Raw genomic sequence first — 17,059 nt, forward strand, 5'->3', positions numbered from 1 at the left:
AATTTATAACAACTCCTTGGCAATCGTGATTCATTTCTATGTTATATATCAATCGGTAATAATATCAAATTTAGTGCTTCATTATCCAAAAACCATCCCAATTTAAATAACTCTTTTCTACTTCATTTCTAATCTTATCAATTTCCTTTCTTCTTCGATGGTTCTGTAGTTGTTGTAGCTCACTTAAATGACATATCCAATCCATTTCCCATATGTATATCTGTATATATAATCAAGAACATACTTTTTACTTACTGTAATAAGAAACAAAAGAAAACCTATTCAAATTTCAATTCTGAAAATTTTTTTGTAAGAGTGCGAATGCTCCTCTCGCACAAACCACACAATGCTAGTGATAAAATCAATGTATTGAAGTGTACGGTATAAAGAAAAAAAAAATGCTATGTGCGTGTAAGTATGCCCAATTCTTATTTTTAGGGCTATAGCCCTAATTGCTGATTTTTTTCATTTTTCTCAGAATTTGATTTGGGGGGGATTTGATGTGCTAACAACGATAGATGATGTAAAGAACTGGTGTAAAAGTATGAATTTGTTTTGAACGAATGTTTCTCATATCAACTTAGGTGGATTTCATGTCACCACTCAATTAACTAATAACAGTACATCACTTTTTATGAGAATGTAGATTTTACCTAAATTTGGTCCAAAACTGCCTTGTAAAAATTTCTGGCAAGAGGTAATAAAGAGAAATGAGGTCGATAAATATTATGAAATGATTGATTACCGTATTAACTTACGATGAATCGGCACTTTCTAACAGAAAACACACAAGTGAATGATTCTGGGAATGGATTACATGACTCTGTATACATTATATATACCCCACAGTTGAAACGAAAAGTAAACTCGATTATAAACTCTTCAGTTCACGGTTATTAGTGTAGGGGTTTGTTGTTTTTTCCGGTTTATTACCTTATCTGAGGCAAACTCTCGCACGTGACCACATTTTTTCCAAACCAATTAGATTCCTCCAATAAGTGCGCGAACATTAACCAAAACCAGAAACAACAGAAAAATTATTAGCTGATTCTGAAGAATACTAAAAACATATAAGTCGATTATATCCACTTTCATCAAATCTATACCAACAACACCCACAACACCCACCTATATTTCACAATACATATTTGATTTTATTATCTATTCTTTTATAAAATAGTATGTTTCATACCTATAGGATTCATCCTGATTGGAATTAAATGCACCACCACAAAGTAGATTCAGATGAGATGAACAGTTTTATTGAAAAATCTGTATTCAACACATAAAAATACTACCAATAAACAATTTTCATATATGTTTAAGACTGATATATAAGTATTGAATTAACAATAACTTGAACAACCATTTCATATGGATAGCAATTAATTTGGAGACTGGGAGCAAACCCCGAGATTATTTTTAAACTCAGGATCTACTTTCGTGCACAAACTTTGTTTTTAGACCTTTCATAATACTAACATATGATTATATAGATTTTCAAAAATGCTTTCTCGTACTACATTCAGAATCGCTAGACAACAAACTAGATTATTATCCACTTCCAGAGTCTTATTAGCCGCTAAAACTGCCCCAGAAACTGCCGTCAAATCAGCCAAAGATTTATCCGAAGTCACTGGTGCTGCCTCATTAATTGGTCCTGGTGCCAAAGAAGGTACCATCCCAACCGATTACGAACAAGCTACTGGTTTACAAAGATTGGAACTTTTAGGTAAAAGAGAAGGTGTTGATGTTTTCGACATGGAAATGCCAATCAGTGAAGGTAAAGGTACAATGCAGGATCCTTACTTAGTCCCAACCTACATTGGTTACAGATATGTTGGTTGTAAAGGTACTCCAGAACAAGACCACAAACCATACTGGATGAAAGTCGAAGAAGGTAAAGTCTCTAGATGCTGGCAATGTGGTACTGTCTTGAAGGCCAAATACTTGGGTGAACCAGGAATGGCTCATCATTAGACAACCGAGAAGAATGAGTGTCTCTGCTTTATTGGATAGTTTTGAGTTCTAGTAAAAGCTCAAGACTGACTCCGATATTTGCCATATTCTATTTTTTTTATATATATACTTCATGGTTCTCTTTTGGCGAACTTCTTTAAATGTCATATTATGATTCTGATTTCATTTTTAGTTTTTATATACTTTTTGCAGTTTTAATTACAGTCATTAAATTGTTCTATCTACGTTTTATCAAGCCCTTCTATTTCAGAAATTTAAGGATTGGAATTTATTGTAGGTGACACGTTGACATTAATGGGGTAAACTTTTGTAACCAATCAAAACCAACCAGCACTGTAGTACAAGTCTTTCTACTAAACGTTCTTGATATTATGGCTGTTCGTTAAATCATTTGCTTGCCCTAGAAAAACTGAAAACTTTGATGCGGCGGCATCGGTATTGTTGCTATAAATTTATTCGTGAAATTTGTTTGTTTTGGTCTGGTAACTAACGGAATAAACTAAAAAATTCCAAATGAGCCGCACGCACTTCCTCAAATAGAAAGGGTTGCACGGTTATTAAAGGAGAAAAAGAGGGTAATTCATCTGAAAATTGCGAAAATCTCGATTCAAGTTGAAAACAATTAGTTTTAATTATGGATATATATATAAGGATAGATTCCTCTACAAATACCGGTCAGCCTTACTTACTAACAGAAACAATTCACAATTTAAAATTCTAGCCCTTTTTTTTTCCCAATTAAACAGAATGACTATCAAACAAAAAGTATTATTCTTAGAAAAACCAAATGTTGAAGACCTCAAACAATTCGAGGCCAAATTTGACTGTATATATTATACTTTGTCAACTTTAGAGCAACTTCTTATCGATTTTCAAACCAGCCTTCAAGATGTTGAAGCTATATATTGTGGCTGGAATGGGTTTGGTATGTTTGGAGGGTTTAGAGGAAAAGTACTTGCTCACGCTCCTCAAAGCTTAAGAATAGTTGCCACATGTTCAGTTGGCTATGATGGGTTTGACATTGAAAGAATGTCAGAAAGAAACATTGTTCTTACAAATGTTCCGTCACCACTTGCCTTTGAAGCTGTTGCTGACTTAGCATTATATAATGCTATTAATAGTTTTAGAAACTTCAAGTTATATGCAGAAAATCTTAGTAGCAACCAATATGGCCACTCAGGGGTTTCAAGAACATCAATGCTTCATGGCAATTTTGATCAGAGTTCAGGAAAGGCAATTGTCGAGCCAGTGGTTGGTCATACGTACGGTTATGCCTGTTGCAAAAGAGATAATTTATCACCAAGAGGTCACAATGCTGTAATAGTTGGTTTTGGACATATTGGTGAACTCATTGGAAGAAGATTGGCATGCATCGGTATGAATGTTCATTACGTTAAGCGAACCAGACTTTCTGAATCCCAAGAAAAATCTTTGGGGTATGAAGTGACTTACCATGAAAGCTTAGAAGAAACCAAAGATATTGCTGACCTAATAATTATTGCTTGTCCCGGAACCCCTTCAACCAGACACATGATAAATAAACAATTAATAAATAGTATGGGAAAGCCTTTTAGAATAATTAATATTGGAAGAGGGTTTGTCATTGATGAGGATGCCTTGGTGGGAGGGTTAAAAAGTGGCAAAGTGTTGTTTGCTGGTTTAGATGTATTTGAAAATGAGCCGACCATACATCCAGGCTTACTTGGTAGAGATGATGTTGTGTTGACACCTCACATTGGCTCTGGAATTGCCGAAAACTATAGATTTACCGCACTTACAAGTATGAGAAATATTGAAACCATACTTCGAGGATATGATGAAGAAATAAATAGAGTAAACTAATTTAACTAATAGATTTAATACAACACCTAGCAATAAAGCACCAATACAGAACTCGCGAAATCTTGCTCCATGGTTGGACATCATAAAAGTATCTGGTCGTGCTTAACACAAAACCTGATGTGAAACACTGAAACTTTCGACGATTCTCTAAAAGTGCGGAAATTGTTTGAAATCAAAGACATTGCTACTAACTACGTACAACTATAAAACTCCCCCCCCAACATAGAGGCAATGCTGTCTATATATATAGGTGTTTACAAGGCATTGTATGATTACACTGCTCAGGCAGAAGAAGAATTGAGTATAAAAGAAAATGATCTTTTATATTTGTTAGAAAAGTCGGATATTGACGATTGGTGGAAAGTGAAGAAACGGGTTGTCGCAACTGGAGATGAAATTGTTGATGAACCTTCTGGTTTAGTTCCGTCTACTTACATCGAGGAAGCCCCTGTAATTAAAACAGCTACTGCATTATATGATTATGACAAACAAACAGAAGAAGAACTTTCATTCAATGAAAATGACAAATTTAATGTATTTGATCTCAATGATCCGGATTGGATTTTAGTTGGTGATCTAGCAAAGGAGAAGTTTGGTTTTGTTCCAGCAAATTATATTCAACTTGATTCATCAGAAGCAGCAGCAACTACAGAGCCGGCACAATTTCAGCAACAGCAGCAGCAGCAGCAACAACCACAACAGACTTTTCAACCACCTCCACAACAACAGCAGACTCAGATTCCTATTAACAATTTTCCTCCACCACCTTCACATAAAGATAGAACACCGGATTTCCCTGCACCACCTGTTCATAAGGATAGATCACCAGAGCATCCACCTCCAACTCCTGAAAAAGATTATCCTCGTATGCTTGAACAAGAGCCTAGATCCTCGGCTACTAGATATCACCAAGAACCAGAACGAAGAGAAGGAGAAGGGGAAGAAGAAGAAGCACCCCCACCAATGCCATCTAGACCAACTGCGTCTAGTATTGTGGCACCAGCACCAGTTGTGGGCCGTTCGAATACTTATGAACAAGAAGAAAGCATTGAACAGAATGAACATTCATATGATGGAGAATTTTTCACTTGGTATATTGACGAGGTTGATGGTAGAAAGAAAAGAGCAATCAAACTCTCAATTGGTCAAGGGCTAGTAATCATTAAACCAAATACTACGAACCCTAAGAAATTGAGGATGAGATCTTCGTCTTCTCTTGACAACCAATGGAGAATTAAAGACTTGATTACTTTTAATAACGAGAAGAAACACGTATTTTTAGAATTTAAGAATCCTGCTGCATCATTAGAGTTACATGCTGGGTCAAAAGATGTTGCTGAAGCCATTATGGCAATCTTGGGTGATTTGAAAGGTGCAGAAGCTGCCCATGGTTTGAGAGAGGTTGCTAAAGCTTCGAAAGCAAGTGCCAATGAAAGCAATAGAAAAATAGGTAGATTGCTCTACGATTTTGAGGCACAGGGTGACGATGAATTGGATTGTAAAGAAGGCGATGAAGTTTATATTATTGATCAAAAGAAATCCAAAGACTGGTGGATGGTAGAAAATAGAGAAACTCGCCGTCAAGGTGTTGTCCCATCAACCTATATTGAAATAGTTAGCACATCTAATTTGGACAAATTGACAGATGGTCCATTGAGAACAAAATCCACTAAATCAAAGGGAAGAGTTGTTGAAGCAAAAGACAAACGCAGTTCCCATCATAGAAGTAGAGAAGAACGTGACAGAATCAGAGAAAAGGATAGAGCTCAAAGAGATAAAGCTTCTTCCTCACAAGCTGAACAAGACAAATCAATGCCAAACTTCCATAGAGTAAGAACTTGGATTGATAGTTCCGGAACTTTCAAAGTTGAGGCCGAATTTTTAGGATGTGTTGAAGGTAAGATTCATTTACATAAGACAAATGGTGTTAAGATTGCAGTTTCTGCTGACAAGTTGTCGGTTGAAGATCTTGAGTATGTTGAAAGGATTACTGGTACTTCTTTGGAGCAATATAAGGAGCAAGTAATGAAACAGCAAGCAAAGAGAGCAAGATCGAAGAGCAAATCGGGTGCTACAGCGACTACATCAGGTTCCAACGACACCAAATATGCATCATCGGCAACTGCAGCAATAAACGACATTGCCCCACCTAAACCCACAAGACCACAAACAACAACACAAGTGTCTAATAATGGCGCTCCATTGTACGACTGGTTTGATTTTTTCCTTGAATGTGGTGTTGATATTGGTAATTGCCAACGTTATACCCTCAATTTTGAGCGTGAACAGATGGATGAAAATATTTTAGAAGACATTTCACCATCCTTATTGAGAACTTTAGGGTTAAGAGAGGGAGATATTATACGAGTCATGAAATATTTGGATGCAAAGTTTGATCGTAAGAAAACACCAGAAGCACCACAACAGAGTGGTGGCTTGTTTATTGACAAGAATGGTAATTTGAAAAACAACAGCTCTTCCACTGAAATATCCAAGGTGTCAGCAGATGCCTTGCCATCTCCTGTTAAGACTCAAGTCACTTCTTCCACTCCAGTAACCGAATCCAGTCAGAATAACAACAAGATTGAAGATGATGCATGGGCAATGAAGCCTGCTGCAAGATCAAGCGAAGATCTTCTCAAACCATCTCCACAACCACAAACTCCTCAATACACAGGGGCTTTGTCTGACCTTGTCAACATCAAGCCTGTTGGAACCAGTAATGAAAACAAAATCAAAACAGAGCAGTCACCAGCAGCACCAGCACTCCAACCAACCAAAACTTCAAACACTACTGCCACCACTTCTTCTATTCCTCCACAAGGCTCCAGTGTAACGCCACAAAGAACAGGTACTTTAGTTCCAGTTCAAAAGACAGGTGGGTTAGTACCTGTACAAAGAACTGGAGGTGGATTAGTGGCTGTACAAACTGGTGGTTATTTGCCTTCTCAGCCTACCGGGTTTGTTCCAATCACTGCTCAACCTACTGGTTTTATTCCAATTCAAGCTACAGGAATTTTGCAGCCACAATTGACATTTGGTATTGTTCCCTTGCAAACAGGCACAACTACTTTCAATGCAAATAACAAGACTGCACCACCAAGACCAGAGACTGCCCCTCCTCCAATCACCACTTTTGGACAGCAACCTACATTCCAGCCTGCATTTGTTCCATTACAAACAGGTGTTATAACTATGCCTCAGACTACTTTTGGTGGTCAACAGCAACAGTTGCCAAATCAAATTACTGGAGGTGCACCACCGCAAACATCCTTTAACCAACCTGCATTAGTTCCAAGTCAAAGAACAGGCGGTCAAATTACTGGTGGTTTTGTGCCACAATCGAATTTTGGTAAGCAAATTACTGGTGGATTTATGGACAGTAATACATTGTCGTTGGGACAACAAATCACTGGAAACGCACCACCACCACCAACGACTTCATTTGGGCAGCAAATTACTGGGGGGTTACCAACAACCTCTTTTGGACAGCAAATTACTGGAGGTTTCCCACAAACATCGTTTGGTCAGCAAATCACTGGTGGAGCACCACAGACTTCTTTTGGCCAACACATTACTGGTGGAGCTATGCCGAATACCTCATTTGGTCAGTCATTTTCTCAACAAGCTACGTCTAACCCATTCCCTCAAATGGCAAATCAATTTACACAACCACAACAGCCACAACCAGTAATGAACCAATTTCAACCACAACCACAAGTACCACAACAACAACCTTACTTCAATCAATTTCAACTGCAACCTAACCTCAATCAAATGACAAATATGTTTCAGAACACTTCTATATCTTCCCCTGCTACGTTCAATCAACAAATTCCAACAACAACTTTTGGACAACAACCTCAATTTGAAGGATTTGGATCACAACCATTACAATCACAACCAACTGGTATGGGTTTTGGAAATGCACCGTTACAATCACAACCTACAGGGAAGAGAGCTAATTTACAAGCAGCAACACCAGATAATCCCTTTGGATTCTAAAAGCATTTGTAGTTTTAGTTTTCGTTTTTGCTTTTGTTATTTAGTTGATATTAAAGTACATTTTCAACTTTTATTGGCTTTTTTTTATTTTATAATTGTATATTAAACAAAATTCTATCCATTATTTCTTATTAGAATAGTCGTTTTATTTGTTTGTAATGTTTGTGTGTATGTTTGGATATTGAAGCACGACCAAAGATTTAGATGGAGGGGGTTGCAAATGGAATTTTCTGAATCGACACGATTGCATATTTCTTCTTTTCTTTCCCACACATTGGTTGGTATTGGACTTTTCTTTGGGACTTTTCTCTGGTTTTTCTACAATCAATTAGATAGGGATGATTTATGAATTAAAAGACTTTATTCCATTTATTGAGTTTATTTTGAATCAAGACAATAAGATATTAGACACACCAATATATGGTCAACTTTGGATAATTGGACCCTTAATTCAAGAGTCCAGTAACTTAAAATTTACCACAACTAAAGACTTTTTGGATTACATTATTCAATTCAATACGATTAGTGGCTACCTGTTAGAGTTTAGTGGAGATTTAAATAACAGTATTAATATTAAACACTTGCCAAGATTAGCATGTATTAACTTTGAGGGAATCTTAATGTTGCAAAAAAGATTGAAGGGGAAACAAACATTTTCACAAATACCCAACTCCAAGAATCGTAACCCACCAACTAACTTATTACAGATTTTGGAAATTCTGTCAAAGCATGAAATGTTACCGTATTCCTCCACCAACAATGATAGTAGTAACTTTTCTAGTGAATTGTCACTTGGTGTTGAGTTTTTACAAGAGTTGATTAATAAACCCACCGCTAGAACAATTTTGAATAAACAAAAGGCACGGTTAAGAACAATAGAAAAACCTTTCCATTCAATTTGCAATGACCATAATCATATCAATTTGCTAGCTACTGTTGGGTTGAACAAAAAAGAATATAGTCATTTTGGCTCTAAACAAACAACACCTGTAGATGTTGTTCGTCAAAGAATACTCAAGTGTAGAAACATTTTATCAAATGATGTATACAAATGTGCTCAAGATAAAATTCATTTTTTACCTATTATTAATAATCATACAGATTTGAATTTAGGAGATTGTTCCTATTTGGATACTTGCCATAAATTGAAATCTTGCCGTTATTTGCATTATTATACACTTGCTCCTATGAAAAAAGAACAGTCACAAGTTAGCGAAGGACAACAGCAGCAACAACAACAACAAAGACAAATAAAATTACAAGGACTTGAATACACTAGTGGAGACTGTTTTTCAGAATCTTTCAGAGAACCATTACCTCCTCAATGGATTAATTGTGACGTGAGATGCTTGCCATTTTCAATATTAGGCAAGTTTGCAGCTATTATTTCTGATCCAGCATGGGATATACACATGTCATTGCCGTATGGTACTTGCAAAGACGATGAGTTATTATCTTTACCTATGCATGAATTACAAGATGAGGGTATCATTATGTTGTGGGTAACTGGAAGGTCCATTGAAATCGGGAGACGAGCATTGTTGAAATGGGGATATCAAATCTATGATGAAATGATTTGGATCAAGTTAAACCAATTGAGAAGAACGATTGTCACTGGTAGAACCGGACACTGGTTAAATCACTCCAAAGAACATTTATTGGTTGGACTTAAAGGAAATCCAACCTGGATTAATAAGAAAATCGATACCGATGTTGTTGTTAGTCCCACTCGTGAAACATCAAGAAAACCTGATGAATTTTACGATATTGTGGAAAGATTAGTGGGTACTCATTCAAGAAAATTAGAGATATTTGGTAGAGACCATAATACTAGACCAGGATGGCTTACAATTGGAAATCAATTACAAGGGGTTTCATTATTTGAACCAGAACTCAAATATAAGTACGAATTATATAAACAAACAACAACGGGTGCAACTGCTGCTACTACTACTAGCAGTGGTGGTGGCGGAAAATGATAATTTTATGTTTGCTTTTTCTGTTTGGTATAATCTCTAATCAAAACTCCAGCTCTATTGTCCATATTTTTCTTCAAATCTTTACGATATCCTAAAAAGAATGCAATTTCAAAGGCAACGAAGAATGGAGCCAAAACAAGTGCTTGTAAAAGATTATCTAATAAAGCTGGAGCTCTTTTCTCATGTACTCCATGTCCATAAAATTGTGCCAACCAAGAAAATACATGTAATGCAACAGCAATTTTCACAAATTCATTACTTGTAGGAACACTAGTTTCAGATAATGTCAAATAATATTGTTTAATATAATGAGCGAAAATAAATAAAACACTAGCTGAAGGTAAACCAATTTTCCAATCTAATAAAATATAATAAATTCCATAACTCCAAGCTAATAATGTCCCCAAATTATAATCAGAATTATTGATAAGTCCACCAAAATTGATTGTCACTGGAGTTAAAAATGTGATTGTTGATAATAAAATAATGGGGATACAAATCAAATGAATTGTTACATTGGTATGATTGAAATGATATGAACGGTAAAATACTAAATGACTTTCCAAATCAAATAATCCTGGCATGGTGAGAATATGTTGTTGTTGTTGTTGTTTAATCTCCACGAATCAATGAATAGATATTACTACTCACATTAAAACACGTCAGAAAAAGAATACATTTTTGATCTCATTTATATATTAAATTTACAGAGATAATTAATTATACATACTAAAAAATCTCCAATATCAAATTTGTTGCGCGATTTTTATTGATGTTTCAAGTGGGGTTATTTTTCAAGTTCAACAAAGGAAGCAATATAGGGAGGAATGATTTATATTCAATGCTTTAATCTTGAAGCTAACAACCATTCTCTCCTCTTTTTTTTGTTTGAAAAATAGGAAATTATATATTATATACCCAACAATACTTTAAATTATCATGTTGTTGTTGAATATATCTTTATGGAGAACTATCACAATAATTTTATTTATGTTTGGTTATATGTATTTCATGAAAAGTTTTAATCTATAAACTTAATTTTTTTTCTTTTTTTTTTTTTTTTTTTTACTCTCTTACTTCCAATTTTGGTCTCTTTATAGATCTATTTCTTTTGGAAGTATTAGATGATGATGATTCTTCAAAAGCAGTAGCTTGATGTAAATCTCTACCAACATTATCCAAATCTTTAACCTTATAAATTCTTACAATCCAATTTTCTGATGTGAAAACTTCTTCAACAACATTTAATTTCGGTACATCATTGGCAGGGATTTGTTGGTTTCTAACTCTATCAACCCCATCTCTACCTCCAAATAATTCCGTGAATCTATAATATGATAATTTATACATCAAAGAATTTTTCATGGCAAGTGATGCATCTTTATCCACTTTATATTCACCTCGATCAGTGAAATATTCTCTTTCTTTGATTTCATCAGGCCAAATACCTTCGGCAATTCTTACCATCCACAAGAATTTATTAATATCGTCACCAGAATAACCTAATAACCCTCCAAATATGACTAACACATAATCAACATCGTGTTGTCTCAAAATTTGATATGAAACATCTTCATTCGAAGACATTGCCTTACCAACGGTGGCAATATGAGTGTTATTCCAAGTATTGTTATCAACAAGAGTGGTTCTATCAGCCATACCTCCAATTTGATACCCATAATCCCACCAGGCCATAACTTTGGCATCTTCTGGTGTGTTCATTCTTAACCAGTAATAAGCTTCTCTATAATCATCAATGATATGTTGTGAGCCATCTGGGTTTCTTGATGCTAAAACAACCGATGGTGATGAATAGGCATTTGATGTTACCCAAGTACAATGTAAAACAAAGTAGAAAAGGTAAAAAGTGAATGATAATAACACCAAAAGTTTTGATAATAATCCAGCAATTGGGAATTTGAAACTTGATTTTTTAGTTGAACGCTTGGACTCGCCGTCATCATCATCATCTTCGTTGTTATTATCAACTTTTTCAGTGAATAAATCGACAATATCTAAATAGACATCAAACAATTTAGATAAAGCAATTGCTGCAGCAACACAAATAACTGGAGTCAAAGTCAACATTAATCTCACCATAACACCAGCAAAATAAGAACACAATACACTATAAATAATAATGAAAACGTGTTCATCTTTTAATTCTTGGAAACATAAATAGATACCAGCAGGGAATAACCAAATAAGCATACTGGTATCAAAAAAGAATGCTGGCCATGCAGTAGGTTGATGTTCAGAAACAGAAGCAATAATTGGAATATGAATTTTGGCATAATTAGTATCCCATAAGGAATAAAATCTACCTGTCCAAGGAGCAATCCAACCCATTGCTGTCAATCCAAATAATCCGCCAATACCTAAACCCACAACAAGTATAATGGAAACAATTAAAAAAGATTTAAATTGTTTTGTTGGAACTTTTGATTTAACATAATCACCAAAGGCAACTAATTGTAATAATCCAAATACCCCTAATGCTGCCATATGATCATTGGATCTAATGGGTAAAAACCCAACAAAGGGAATTTGCATTGATGCTAAAGTACCCAAGGCATACCATGTAGTATAAGCAGTGTATAATTTAGCATTGTAACGACCCATAAAAATCAAAACAAACACATGTAAAGGAATTAAATTAGTAATGAAAACATATCCACCCCAAGCACTAACCATATAGAAATAAAATAATGCTGTCAAAGTGGCATAAAACACTGAACCCATTTTCATTGATTTAATCCAGAAATAAAATGTTGCCATTAATAAAGTAATAGCAATTGCTTCATTATCATAAGAACCAGCAACTGATCTTGAAATATAACCTGGAGCAATACCCATGAATATAGCTGCCAATAATCCTGCACTAGAATCTTTCATTTCTTTAGTTAAAAAATAAGTACAAATTGCAGTTAATCCAGAAAATACTGGGGCTAATAAAACACAAATATTTCTGATATCAACTGGTAAGGCAAACCAATCACGTAAAATATGCCAAATGGCACCTGAAGTCACCATTAATCCGGGATATAAAGTACCACCAGTGACTCTTCCTAAAGGATACCAAGTTCTATCATCAAACCAATTCAAAAATTCATAAAAAGAATGAGTCACTAAATATTTCGTGGCTCGGAAATTAAACCAAGGATCAAATTCATGAATAATACTTTCAAATCTAATCACAGAAAATAAACGGGAAGAAATAGCTGCTCCTGCTATCGATATAAATATAATAACTTTTAATAAAACTCTAATCAGTTCAACATCTATCCCCAATACTGTCAATTGAGGTTTAGATGATGTGACGGTATATGCCATTGCTGAATGTTGATAGTAGGAAAGTTCTTGATTGTTTTTTTTTTTTTTGCCAAGTTTGAAAATTAAATTTTGGCGGTGCTCGAAAAGAGTGCCCTTAATTATTTTTTAGCTTGAGGTTGAGGTTGAAAATAATTCATTCAATCTCACACCGTGTTGTCTTTTATTGGGTCGTGTGTGAAGTTCAAAACACCAAATTTTTCATTTATTGCAACCAACCACTCCCCTGCAAAACTAAAACATTTTAACAATTAATAGTAAATTAAATAAAAGCAAAAGTATACATGAAGATCTACTAATAAATCTAACTAATAAGGCAAATTAAAATTAAAAGAAAATTGTAAAACTGAATGATGAAGATAAGATATATAAAAAAAAAAAAAAACTCATGACAAATAGAATTAAACCTAACCCCCCAAAGGTCAAACAATGTATAATGTTATATCTCTAAAATGAACTCCAAGTCCAATTTGCAGGAACACTACCTACCAATTGGTCATTTCTACTATTCCCACTATCATTAGAGACGGCAACAATATTATTGCTAGCAGTGTTATTGGAATAGTTATGCGTTTGTGTTGTAGGAATGAAACTCTGTTGCTGTGATTGATAAGCAGCACCGGTATCAAGTCCAGATTGTGAATGCACATTATTTTTACTCTCAATTTTTTGTTCGGTTGATTTATTAGGTATACTAGGTTTAGTACTGTGAACATTAACTCCAAACTCTTTCGCTATGAATTGATTGTATTCTTCAATACAATTATCACACACTTTTGATAAGGTACCTCTACCTCCGGTAGTAAATTGTGCTAAATGATTGATATAAAGACTGTGTGAAGTATGTTGTTTACAAAATATTCCTCCACATTTCCGACAATGATGTCTCCTTTCAAAGAAATTAAACACTTTAGGACAAGTGGGTATACCACATTTTAAAGCCACTTCATCTTTGATCCAATGCTTTCTAGTAGGTGGAGCTCTCAGAACAAAATCATAATTTTTACCATTGTTGGAGTTGAAAGATAAAAATCCCGTTAGTGATCCCAATTGGCCACTGGTGGTAGACATACTTGAATCAATTGAAATTCCCGAGTCTGTTGATCGAACTGATGCATTCGATGAGTTCGCTACAATATCTTTCTTGTTGAATGCTTGTAAATAGGATTCATAATGATCTTGTGGTTGTTCTTGGTGTTGTTGATGTTGCAGACGTTGCTGTTGGTTACAATACAGTTGTTGCGGTGAAGATGAAAGCTCTTCTGGTGAGTTTGATTGTGATCTGTTAGGTGTGGATAATCCATTTTGGGACACTCTGAGAACAGCAGGAACATACATTGGGTTGCGTAATCCTTTGATTTGTTGTAAATGTTTGGTTGATCGAGCATGATTAAGGTGGTGGTTTTGGGTATTCTGATTTGGAGATTCAGGACTTATATTAGTATGACCATGAATACCCTGCTGCTGCTGTTGTTGTTGGAAGTGCATTTTTGGAATCAGTGGTTTTCTTTTCGCATTAAAATCAGTGGGTGGTACAACTGCTGCCGGAATGCCTGATGTTGGATGAGGGTGAGGGAAATTTGTATACGCCTGTGATTGATGATGCTGATGCTGGTTCTGTTGTTGTTGTTGCTGTTGTTGTTGTGGCGGTTGTTGGTGGTGGTGTAATTGGGGATGTGTTAATTGTCCAGGTAATATTTGATGCTTTGTACGACTTGTGTTTGGTGATGTATTGAATTTTTCTGGTTGCAATTGTCGTTGGATTGCATTTAGTTGATGTTGTTGTATGTCACTATGATACTGAGATAAACTAGATTCGGATTTGTTTGCTGGGTTTTCTACTGGTCCAGCTGATTTTTGCGTGGTATCGTTTGACAGAGATGAAAACTTATGAGGTTGTTTTGGTTGTCTGGTTAAACTTGCAAATGATGACAAATCGACTTCAGCAGGTTGATATGGTTCTTTTACTAGTTTACTTTTCGCTTCCTCCTCCCTTGTCACGGATATATCATCAGGATTAGTAACTGGTCTAGGAGACAAACTTAATTTCTTCAACGCTTTCAATGTTAAATTTTGTTGCTGTACTATATTATCCTCATCATTTTCATCACTGCTATTGGCTCTTGTTCTCGATGAGCTACCATCAAACGGCAACTGTTGTCCAATTTGACAGTCTTCCTCGGGTTTTTGGATGCTTGATAATACTGGGGCTTGGATGAATGACAGGAAATTCTTGGAATTATTTATTGTCGAATTACTACGCATTAAATTGTGAGTACTTATGGTGCTGTTATTTCTATGCATTTGTGGGACATTATTGGCGGTGTTGTTTCCATTATTTGTAATGATGGAATTTGTTAACACTTGTTGTTTTAGTGATTTTAAGGAAGCCGTTGATAAGACTGATTGGAAAGATTGTGTTCTTGATTTACTTAAATCTTTTTTAGCAAAGGAAAGATCTGACTTTGTTGGTGAATCTTCATCTTTGGTGTCATTGTCTATAGGTTTATCTGTTACTGAATTTATAGCATTCTCGTTTTTTATATCTTCTTGTTTTGATTCTGACTGATGTGTTTCTTGTTGTTGTTGTTGTTGTTCGTTTTGGTCATTTTCTTTGGTAGTTGTGTTAGAGGGCAAGGTACTATTAATTGTGAATTTATTATTGGTTTCATTTTCATTTTCGTTCTTGTTCTTGTTATTATCTTCCTCAATATTGGTCGTTGTGTTCATAGTGATGGTAGTTGACATTTGAGAATTATCGTTATCACTGGTCTATAAGGGATGGGGGGGTAGGTATGAGAACGAGCTAATAATAATGATATTGTAGAAAACAGAAAAATAACTTGTTGTTGCTGTTGTGAGTATCTTACTGGTAGGTAGTATTAGTTGAATGAAGATGATGTTTAAATGACGTATATAAGATATATGATTTGATGTAAAAAAAAATGAAACGTTAATTTGGAAAGGAAGTTAAGGTTTTGAATTCTCACCAACACCACCCAAAAAAAAAAAAATAAAGAAATAGTGTATAAGAATTAAGAATCAAGGATTTAAAAATAAATCATATACAAAAAGAAAAGACGAGAGAAACCAACAAAAAGAAAAAAAAAAAAGAGAACAAAGAACAAAGGACAAAGGACAAAGGAAGTAAGAAGTAAGAAGCACAAGCCGAAGAAGAAAGAAAAAGGAAAAGGAAATAAGGGAAACGAACAAAACAATATAGTACTAATACTTTAAGTATAAAAATGTTAGTTACTAGTTAATGGGATGTAGTGATAACTCTTTTAACTTTTGTTACTTGTAACTATAATTTGAAGATAAGTTAAGAGAATCTGTTGTATGTGTTGGAAGGAGAAATTGACAATCAATGTTGTAGAGCCATCAATAAAATAGAATTAAAGTCTGCCTTTCCTGCCATCATCATCACCACCACCAACAATGATGATCAATTTGATTGATCCAATAATATCTTGTTATTTGTTGATTGTACACCCTGTTTGTATTTATCGGAGTTGAATCTACACAAAGCTCAAGTGTTCCTTTGCAGGGGGGGAAGACAGGTGATAACGAGCAAAATGTCAATTGTTCCATGTTGAACGGTTATAAAAGTTCCTTAAACAATTCATTCATTATTATCATTTGTGCACGTGATACAATATCGTCTCTCTTTAGTTTGGTCAGTTTTGATCAAAAGTACACTCATACAAAATATTTGATGTTTCTCGCACTACCACTTAGTTTGTATTGTAAATTACAATTATTTTATTGGTTAAAATTATTCTTATGAATCTTTTTTCCCCGGGATTGAATTCGGAACTACTTTATCACTCACCTTACACACACTCACACCTCTCACACTCTCACCAAAACATTCAAACCAACCAAAGCAAAGAAAAAAAAAAATCTTCACTACATTAATAGGA

At 34.9% G+C, this 17,059-nt stretch overlaps 7 protein-coding genes across 7 annotated transcripts; 4 read left to right on the top strand and 3 right to left on the bottom strand. All coding sequences in view use genetic code 12, as the record gives it.

Annotated features, from left to right (window-relative positions):
• Positions 1 to 1,506: 1,506 nt before the first annotated feature.
• On the top strand, positions 1,507 to 1,980 carry CD36_16480 (cytochrome c oxidase polypeptide IV, mitochondrial precursor, putative; the record flags this gene model as incomplete). The annotated part of the gene is made up of 1 exon (XM_002418083.1): positions 1,507 to 1,980. One exon carries the CDS (start codon positions 1,507 to 1,509, stop codon positions 1,978 to 1,980), a length of 474 nt encoding a protein of 157 aa, XP_002418128.1.
• Positions 1,981 to 2,727: 747 nt separating this feature from the next.
• Positions 2,728 to 3,822, top strand: CD36_16490 (2-hydroxyacid dehydrogenase, putative; the record flags this gene model as incomplete). Its single annotated transcript, XM_002418084.1, has 1 exon — positions 2,728 to 3,822. One exon carries the CDS (start codon positions 2,728 to 2,730, stop codon positions 3,820 to 3,822), a length of 1,095 nt encoding a protein of 364 aa, XP_002418129.1.
• A 231-nt stretch (positions 3,823 to 4,053) lies between these two features.
• Positions 4,054 to 7,827, top strand: CD36_16500 (cytoskeleton assembly control protein, putative; the record flags this gene model as incomplete). The annotated part of the gene is made up of 1 exon (XM_002418085.1): positions 4,054 to 7,827. The coding sequence occupies one exon, from the start codon at positions 4,054 to 4,056 to the stop codon at positions 7,825 to 7,827; it is 3,774 nt and encodes a 1,257-aa protein (XP_002418130.1).
• A 338-nt stretch (positions 7,828 to 8,165) lies between these two features.
• Positions 8,166 to 9,806, top strand: CD36_16510 (n6-adenosine-methyltransferase, putative; the record flags this gene model as incomplete). The annotated part of the gene is made up of 1 exon (XM_002418086.1): positions 8,166 to 9,806. One exon carries the CDS (start codon positions 8,166 to 8,168, stop codon positions 9,804 to 9,806), a length of 1,641 nt encoding a protein of 546 aa, XP_002418131.1.
• A 5-nt stretch (positions 9,807 to 9,811) lies between these two features.
• CD36_16520 (endoplasmic reticulum membrane protein, putative) lies at positions 9,812 to 10,390 on the bottom strand (the record flags this gene model as incomplete). The annotated part of the gene is made up of 1 exon (XM_002418087.1): positions 9,812 to 10,390. One exon carries the CDS (start codon positions 10,388 to 10,390, stop codon positions 9,812 to 9,814), a length of 579 nt encoding a protein of 192 aa, XP_002418132.1.
• Positions 10,391 to 10,871: 481 nt separating this feature from the next.
• On the bottom strand, positions 10,872 to 13,139 carry CD36_16530 (dolichyl-diphosphooligosaccharide--protein glycosyltransferase subunit, putative; the record flags this gene model as incomplete). Its single annotated transcript, XM_002418088.1, has 1 exon — positions 10,872 to 13,139. One exon carries the CDS (start codon positions 13,137 to 13,139, stop codon positions 10,872 to 10,874), a length of 2,268 nt encoding a protein of 755 aa, XP_002418133.1.
• Positions 13,140 to 13,583: 444 nt separating this feature from the next.
• CD36_16540 (phosphatidylinositol-3-phosphate-binding protein, putative) lies at positions 13,584 to 15,884 on the bottom strand (the record flags this gene model as incomplete). The annotated part of the gene is made up of 1 exon (XM_002418089.1): positions 13,584 to 15,884. The coding sequence occupies one exon, from the start codon at positions 15,882 to 15,884 to the stop codon at positions 13,584 to 13,586; it is 2,301 nt and encodes a 766-aa protein (XP_002418134.1).
• Positions 15,885 to 17,059: the final 1,175 nt, after the last annotated feature.

The sequence above is a fragment of the Candida dubliniensis genome, chromosome 2 (assembly GCF_000026945.1).
Source record: "Candida dubliniensis CD36 chromosome 2, complete sequence".
Lineage (NCBI taxonomy): Eukaryota > Fungi > Ascomycota > Pichiomycetes > Serinales > Debaryomycetaceae > Candida > Candida dubliniensis.